The sequence below is a fragment of the Enhydra lutris genome, unplaced genomic scaffold (assembly GCF_002288905.1).
Source record: "Enhydra lutris kenyoni isolate GAN:26980312 unplaced genomic scaffold, ASM228890v2 scaffoldscaffold12, whole genome shotgun sequence".
Lineage (NCBI taxonomy): Eukaryota > Metazoa > Chordata > Mammalia > Carnivora > Mustelidae > Enhydra > Enhydra lutris.
The window spans coordinates 47,743,473-47,752,580 of NW_019154096.1; the positions used below are offsets into that span (position 1 = coordinate 47,743,473).

At 41.5% G+C, this 9,108-nt stretch overlaps 1 protein-coding gene across 1 annotated transcript in view; it reads left to right on the forward strand.

Moving 5' to 3' along the window:
• The window catches only part of LOC111144941 (phospholipase C epsilon 1), a 276,379-nt gene extending 270,500 nt beyond the window's left edge, over positions 1-5,879 (forward strand). Inside the window, exons 29-32 of the mRNA XM_022499553.1 lie at positions 169-327; positions 1,995-2,210; positions 2,532-2,744; positions 5,452-5,879. Coding sequence (XP_022355261.1) covers positions 169-327; positions 1,995-2,210; positions 2,532-2,720 — 564 coding nt within the window. The 3' untranslated portion in view covers positions 2,721-2,744; positions 5,452-5,879. The remainder of the gene's footprint in view (positions 1-168; positions 328-1,994; positions 2,211-2,531; positions 2,745-5,451) is intronic.
• Positions 5,880-9,108: the final 3,229 nt, after the last annotated feature.

The window sequence follows — 9,108 nt, forward strand, 5'->3', positions numbered from 1 at the left end:
GGATATCCTTGTAGAATCATTTATGAACTATTGACTAGTATATGAAATAGAAAGCTGAGAAATAGTTCCCACATTGCCCAGATACAGCTCACATTTTTGCTGGGTTTTTCTTTCTTTTTCTTCATCATCTTACCATTTACTCATACTTTCTTTCTTTTTCTAACATAGAACCTAGAAGAGAGAAGCATTATTCAAGATGACAAGGAGGTGATCTTGAGCTCAGAGGAGGAGAGTTTCTTTGTCCAAGTGCATGACGTTTCTCCAGAGCAACCTCGAACGGTCATCAAAGCGCCCCGTGTCAGCACCGCACAGGATGTCATTCAGCAGGTGAAAGCCTCACCCTCGCTCGCCTCAAGTCTGCTCCTCACTGTAAATCACTGGCACAAATCAGACATCAGCTCATTTTATGAATGAAGTTCTAGACCAATGGGTATCTGAAAAGGGAGAGTGTGTCTCTAGGTTAGGACACACTAGTTCATTCCTTCAACAAACACTTGCCTGGTATCTATCATGAGTCCCGCTTTCTGTGGAACTGTTGGGAAAAGATTTAGGAGGGGACGCCACAGAGGAGTAATTTCATTGTCCCAGAAATGCCTAAGCCAGTCCCTGGTGACTGTTTCTGAGATTTTACAGAGGACATGCCAGGGGCCTTCTCTGGCCCTTTCCCTCTTCTAAGTCATGCTTCTTTGTGTAAATGGTTTCGAAGAACTGTACCTCCTTCCTTCAAGCCTCGTCATGGTTTGTGTTTATTAAATACCCATTTGAGAAGTGGTAGAGCATAATGGTTAACAGCACAGACTCTACATTAAATTGCTCAGTTCAGGGGCGCCTGGGTGGCTCAGTGGGTTAAGCCTCTGCCTTTGGCTTAGGTCATGATCTCAGGGTCCTGGGATCGAGCCCCGCATCGGGCTCTCTGCTAAGCGGGGAGCCTGCTTCCTCCTCTCTCTCTGCCTACTTGTGATCTCTGTCTGTCAAATAAATAAATAAAATCCTTTTTTGTTAAAATAAATAAATAAATAATATATTGCTGAGTTCAAATCCCGGCTGTCCTTCTTAGCGCCTCAGTTACTGTGGTGTGCTGGTAAACTGGCTCTCTTAAAGAAAGAAAAAAAAAAAAAGCCCAACTGGTTTTTAGTATTGGCCAGTTTCTGTTGTGTGGAGAGTCCCACCACATCTGACCTCACTGGCCCAGCACACACTATTATATCCTATGTGGTAAGCTACTCCATCCACAACGCAGAGACTGTATAATAGTCCTTTCCACACAGGGTTGTGGTGAAGATTAAGTCAGTAAATACACGTAAGATGTACAATGCCCAGCACCTGGTGAACACTATTAGGTGCTATTTGCTATCTCACAATGACATAGTTAAGATTTGTCTCCTTCATAGAGTTTGAACTCTAAGAGAGCCCAGACCTATGTTTGTTTTTTTCACCTTTATCTCCCCCAAAGTACAGTATCTGGGACACAGAAGGCCCTCACTAAGCATTTGATGAGCAAATAAATGCATAAGTGAAAGACGATCTTACACTAAATGAGAAGGGTGACCGGGTAAATTACTAAATTGCTTTCCACATCCAAAAACGTGATAGAGGGGCTGCCTAGGATCAGGGTTCTGTTCCTCCCCGTCTGTGTGACCTTCATGTCTATGAGCTTTGGTGCTCATAGACCCAGTCCACATCCGTATTCTGTTACTCATTAGCTGTGCATTCTCTGGAGTCTGCTTAACCTCTGTATTGTTTCCTTATCTGAAAATGCGGCCGTAATACCTACATCACGGTCTGCTGTGAAGCCCAATCAGGTAACATGGGAGAGCATGTTACAGGCAACAACTATGCAAACATAAGCTGAGTAATGGGACGATGCAATCTGAGATAGATCCCCCTTCCTCTAAATGTCTGTGACATCTTCCCACCTTCAGGTTTCCTTCAGAATGAATGCAAGTGTTGGAGATACTGTGTCTATATTCAGCGGACTGTAACTTCTCTTTCAGACCTTATGCAAAGCCAAATATTCCTATAGCATCCTGAGCAACCCCAACCCGAGTGACTATGTGCTTTTGGAAGAGGTGGTGAAAGATGCTACCAAGAAGTCTTCTACCCCGAAGTCCTCCCAGAGGGTTCTTTTGGATCAGGAATGTGTGTTTCAAGCCCAGAGCAAGTGGAAAGGTGCAGGAAAATTCATACTTAAGCTAAAGGAGCAGGTGCAGGTAAAGTTCAAAGTTCTTTTCCTCTCTCCACAAAGCATTTGATACTCATAACCATGTGGTAATCAAATCTGGGAACTTATGAAATCTAGGAGAAAGTTTCTGAGTCAAGGGTTTAGTAGGGAGAAAATGGTTTGGCTTCACTTTCACTGCATGAGAAGAAATGTACTCCCCACTGTGTGTAAGCAGTCTTGAGAGAAGACTCCCGCAGCACTTCTTCCCAAAGCTCTACCCACTAGAGAGGAAGAGGAAAGGGATAGTGTGGCAGATGATTGAGGATCCTGGCTTTCACCTTATACCCATGGAAGGTTCTTTTCTCCACAGGCATCCAGAGAAGACAAAAGAAAAGGCATTTCTTTTGCAAGTGAATTCAAGAAGTTCACCAAGTCAACTAAACAGCCCCGAGGACTCACATCACCTTCTCAGGTCTTGGCCTCAGAAAATGTCCAAAGCAAGGAGGAGAAATCAGTGGGCAGCTTGCCCTCCAGTGACGCCATAGACTACGGACAATAACCGAGGCTGGCATGTTTTACCCAGGTAGACTGAGTTACTGCGTCATTCTGCAATGGGGGCCCACTGTGTAAGGCATAGCAGGCCCAGAGGACGATGTCCCCTGAAGGCAGATAAGAATCGTACCTAAAAAATAGGAAAAGGGCTTTGAAGATCCATGTGCCTTCAGCATTTTAATTTTTTTTTTTTTATGATTTTATTTATGTATTTGACAGAGAGAAAGATCACAAGTAGGCAGAGAGGCAGGCAGAGAGCGGGAAGCAGGCTCTCCGCTGAGCAGAGAGACCGATGCGGGGCTTGATCCCAGGACCCTGAGATCATGACCTGAGCTGAAGGCAGAGGCTTATCCCACTGAGCCACCCAGGCGTCCCATCAGCATTTTAATTTTAGACCAACTGGTTTTGTAGATAGTCTAACGAAGGTCCCAAGAAGACAATCAACTTGTTCAAACTACTACATCAGCCTTATTTTATCAGACCTGGAACTGCCTTAACTGTTACTAACACAAATATTCTCGAAGGACTACTGTGGGTCATTCGGCTTTCATTCCTTTGGATTTTTAGTTTCATGCTATCCATTTTGAGGTTTGATTTAGCCTCAATAACCTCATCACGGTCTGCCTCAATTAAAAAATAAAAATCTGGCATTCAAAACTGCATAACAGCCTCTATCTGGAAACTGCAGTGAACTCAGACTTTGGTGGCCCACCCACTGCTTGGTATCCACAGAGTAAACTTCATTCCATCTTCAAACAAATTACATGGAACCCAATTAAAAAAAAAAAAAGTTAACCTAGTTGTTGTCGTTGTTTTTTTAATTTCTTAATGAACCACCCAGTGATTATTAAAGCCCACTCCTTACCTAAACCATGGTCATTCTAAAATTGAGAGACTGCTAGCATTATGAAGGCATTGCTGCTCACACTGTGGGGCTTCATCGTCTGGCTTTATTATGATCAGGATTTTTTTTTTTAAGATTTTATTTATTTATTTGACAGAGATCACAAGTAGGCAGAGAAGCAGGCAGAGAGAGAGGAGGAAGCAGGCTCCCCGCTGAGCAGAGAGCCGGATGCGGGGCTCTATCCCAGGACCCTGGGATCATGACCTGAGCTGAAGGCAGAGGCTTTAACCCACTGAGCCACCCAGGCGCCCCATGATCAGGAATTTCTTATATAAAATTGTAGAAGCTCACGATTAAAGAATTCATTGATACCTTTTGGCAAGACCTAAGCTGATTTTTAAGAGCACAAAAGAAGGCCCAATACACTGAGCCTATGTTTCTACATTTAAGGAGAAACTCCTAAAATAATCAGTGCCCCGTACTACACATACAAAGCTCTTCGAAAACAACAGATGGGACCAAATACAGGAAACGCCCTCCTTCAGACTACTGGCGTATCCAGCTACTTTGAGAGGTTCACGGTTACTTAGGTTCTGTATGTAAAGGCTCATCTGAAGGAACTCGCAGAGCCAGAGCAGCAATCCACGTCACACATCGGATAATAGTGACTATGCACAGAACACTTCTCTTTAGGACTAAGCACCAGTATTGAGCCTCTCCAGTTTTTCAGAGAATGCTTCACCTTGGCAGTGGGTCTGTGAGCAGACACTGTTAAGGACAGTAATCAAAATTCAAAATATTTTCTCAGATCAAGACCTTAGTATCAAATGAATCCGAGATGTCAGGTTGTACACACCCCTCTATTCTGACCTCCGTAGTGATAGTGGCATCACACTCCGCGCGAACGGAGCCCTCATCGTGCGAACGGAGCCCTCATCGTGCCGCAGGATTAAGGAAGTCTGTAGGAGTGCAAGGCCACCGGATGTCTGACTCACAAAGAAGCTTACTACAAATGAGCATTATGAGGGTGGGAGGGAGGAGTAGATTTAGAAGTATGCTTTTGGACTGTATTTTCCTAAAGCAAGCAGACATTCAGAATCATTCAGTTGACCTCAGCTTTGCTTAAAGTTGGGGAAGTTTTTCTTTAAAAACAGCCATGGTTGGAACTATGGGAATATGACTCTCATGTTATAAACTTCTTTACAAACGGTGTCCTCAGAAAGGGATGCTTCTCAGAAGAGACTTTCTGTGCTCACAAGAAGGCAAGTTTAGTGTTTTCGAGAACATAAGGTTTCCTGTTCTAAAACTTTCACCCCTGAAGTTTTAAGAGTTACCCCTTAATAATTTAAGAAATCCTAAAGAATTATTTACCTTACTCTTCTCTGAAATGATGCAGAGTTGAAAGAATCCCACCTTTTAGAAAAGCTGAAGTTCATCTGATTGTGATTTTAAAAAACACTTCTAAAGGCTGTGGTGTTCCAGGCCAGAAATGGGCTCACGTTCCACCTCCCAGGAACACCACATTACGACACTGCAAGTTTCTTTTTTCTTTTTCTTTTTTTTTTTTTTTGTAAGGTTTTATTTATTTGTCAGAGAGAGCACAAGCAGGGGGAGTGGCAGGCAGCTGGAGAAGCAGGGTCCTGCTGAGCAGAGACCCAATGTAGGACTTGATCCCAGGACCCTGAGATCATGACCTGAGCCAAAGGCAGACACCCAACCAAGACACCCAGGCGTCCCAACACTGCAAGTTTATGGCCAAGACTCTCTCCTCTAAACCAGCCACCAGAATTATGGGTTTCTCTTTGTTGAACCACACTAAACCCTTGCTACACTGCAGATGTTGCTGCTCCTTCATTTTAAATATACTCACAAACCTATGTATACCACTTTACAGGTAAAGATCCTTTGGTAAGAAGTTGAAGTCAAGAGTGAACATGGTGGAAACAAATATAATTTCCTTTACCTTCATCACATTTAAACTGGAAACTGATGATTTCTGAAGACTCCTTCACACATGATATGAGGTCCACGCTGAGGTCAAGCAAAATGGCACAGGGCTACCTACCACCCAGTTTCCTGATGAATGCAGCCAAGAAGCCCAGGAGGTGGTCATTTTATAAATGTCAGCATCGGAACACTGCTAAGCTTGCAGTAACGGACTTAGAACAAGGGTCAGCAAACTCTGTCCATAAAGGGCCAGACCGTAAGGATTTTAGGCATTCTGGGTCCTTTGGTCTCCACTGCAGCCACTCAGCTCAGCTGTTAACAGTGCAAAAGCAGCCACAGACCATACAGATGTGAGCGTGGCTGTGTTCCAATAAACCACTTACAGACGCTGAAATTGCAACTTCATGTATTTTCACGTCACTAATAATTCTCTTTTGGGTTTTTTTTCTACCACTCAAAAACATAAAGACTACTCTTAGTTCAAGAGCCATATAAAACCTGGTGGCAGGCTGGATTCAGCACAGAGCCATAGTTTGCTGACCTGACTTAGAAAACTGGGAACAAGACCACAGAGGTCTGAAAACAAGTAAGCTAGTTTAGTCCTATACTTCATGGCTGACGATTCGGGGCAAATGTATATACATTCTGTAAGAGTCATTAAAGAGTAATTCGGTGTAGGTTCTGTATTATGCACCATAGTGGACTCTTCTTTAGCATCTCTTTTTATGTAGAGAATGATGCTGGTTTTTTTTTTTTTTAAGTTTATTGCTTATGTATTCACAGATTATTCCACTTTGGGTTTTCACAAATTGAACTTAGAATGATGTATAAATTAATTACTGAGTTGTGACATCTTAACAAGAAATTTAACCATTTCTTAAAGCAAAAGTAGACTGAACTGGTGTTCAAATTTATTTATTTTGCAAGGTTTGTACTGACACTGTACTTACATATTTATTATACATAGCTTTCTTGATATCACTTATCGATGAAAAGCATTACTGGTTCTCACTATTTGAAGACAAATCTAACCAAAAAAAAATGTATGCTCTGAATACATGACATGGGCCAGAATTTCATGTTAAAAAAAAAAAAGCTTCATTTTCATTTCTGATTAACTGAAGAGCTATTGCTCCAAGTCATAACTGCCATTTAAGATAAATTATCTTTAAAATCTTGCTGTATAAAACTATCATGTAAGTGTAAAGGATTCTTGTTATTCTTGGCATGAAGCAAATTATGACTTTTAAAATGGAATGTGTGTTCCTCTAAAGTAAAATCCAAATTTTATCTTTCTACCAATATTCAAATTTTTTCTTCAATATTCAAATTTTTTCTTTTCTTCAATTATAAAGCACACGAAAAATCCTAACTTTTTCTTTGATAAATCTAAGTCTTTTTACCAATTATAAAAATGAATAAAACAGTCCCCAGTTCTTTGCATAGTCTAAAATCAGAAGTGTTAAAAATAAACCAGACAGCTTTCATGTTGTTTTAAGTTCTTACTGACTGAAAGCCTTAATGCTACAGCCACCATTTGCTTGTCGACAGAATTCAAGCTATTCCAAATGAATGTAGTTTGCCCAGTGCTACAGGTTTCTTATCAAATCATCAATCTGAAAGAAATGCACAATACTGACCCATTTAAAAAAAATATTCCAGAAACACTTTATCATGCTTCTATAAATTTGGCATCTTTTCCTCTGGTTTGGTTTATCCTATATTGAAAACTGAGGTACTGCCCATACTGGCTAAGAGTCAAAATGAAAACCGTGCAGAGTAAGGGGATAAGAAGCAAGATTGGTCTCTAGGTTTAGCACTTGGCCTTGACTCTAAGCTCAAGCCCCGCCCCACCCTACCATCTATAACATAGCTGATTTGCCTGCAGGACAGTATCTGAAACTCCCTGAGACTATAGTGAGACTAGGTTTCACAAGTGAATGTATTGCCTATATTGAACCCAACTTAGTTGTTCGTTTCATTTTGCGGTGAAAGCACGTGCTCCGTTGTATCGGAGTCTTCAGGACTTTCTGAAGGACACGTTGCTCAAAATGTAAAGCACCTGCTCTATTACAACTAACCTCTATTACAACTAACTGGCACAACTTGGTGTTTGTCAAATATATGAAATTTTTACTTGTATCTTCTCTGATCTAGCTATGTTAGTATACCCAATGAAAGAAATTAACCTATTATTTAGAATAAATCGAAAATGGCCACCTAGACTCTACCCATTACCACTTCATACTTTCCAGACTACTGAAAATCTGGGTAGCAAATTTTTATCAGTAAAGTTGATATGGAAAAGAATCTAAATATGCAAACTAGGCTTATGACAAGATTTTGAGGAAAAATATTTTAAGATGCTTTACCAAAAACAAAGGAGCATGAGTTCTGTTACTGTTAGGTGATGCCAACTTTACAGCATACTTGTAGCTGGTGAAGAAAGACTAAATAAGAATCCAACGTGGTCTGTGATGCTGAAGAAAGACTAACTTCCTCTGGGTCACCTGTTCATCTGGAATTGGTTGTTTTGCAAAATAATGGAAGGTTGCCTGAGGTCATCAAAGAATTGAGGGTAAGTTTGAGGGCAAATCTATAGGAGGTTAACAATACTGTTTAGGCAGAAAATGCCCTCTTAAGGGAAATGCCTCTTTTCATGTCATTCTATCCTTAGCAAGTTAATAGTTACTTATAAATTCTCCAGTTGGGGATAAATGGGGGTTGCAACTCAACACAAGTGAGTTATAGGTAATTTGTTTTTAAATTAGCTTTCATACAAAGGTCTCCCATCTCAAGGGCCTGGGAAACACTGGAGGCTCACTAATGCAGAGTCTTCGCCTCCACCCCCTGCCACGCACGTACTCCTTTGTCAAATCTTCCCCTTCCTCTCTTCTCTTTCCCTATCCAGTAGCTTTGTATACCTGTCATCCTCTAGGGGCCTGGGGACCCACAGGCCTTGCTTAATTCTGACACGTAACAGACCTTGCATTCTGCCTGGTAGAACTGAATTAACTGCCACCACACCAAGAGAAGACTAGGATTCTTCTGGCTGGTGTCTGATCTCCAACTTGGCAGAGTGAGGCAGCCTACAACCTACAGCCTACAGCTGTCTAGATGGCTGCCTCAGACCCTTAACAGTTGCTTCTCTTCTGTGAGCAGCAAAGTGAAAAAATGTGAACACCTAGGCCCTCCAACAAGTTATTAGAAAAGGAAGACCGCCTCCTACACAAAGACCATTCTTCGGTCAGTATTCCCAGGGTCTGGTGTGCTGTTACCAATGTGTACGTTCTTAGCCATTTGAAGTGTCAAATTCCTACGGAATCTTTGGCTGATGGCTAAGGATTCTGACATGGAATGACCGAAATGTTCCTGAAGTACTGAATCTCCATGATTACCAAGTTATTCATATACATCTCTTAGATCCCAAATAGACTATGCTCAAGCAGGTCTCTGAGAACTTTCCTATGTCTCTGAACTTTGAACTAATTCACTCTGGCACTGAATTGAGTAATGTTGCATTTTCTAAAATGTTGTGTGAATGATCTTAGTATGCAAGACCACAGAAGACTGTGCTGTGTCTTACACCTGTTATTACCCCCAC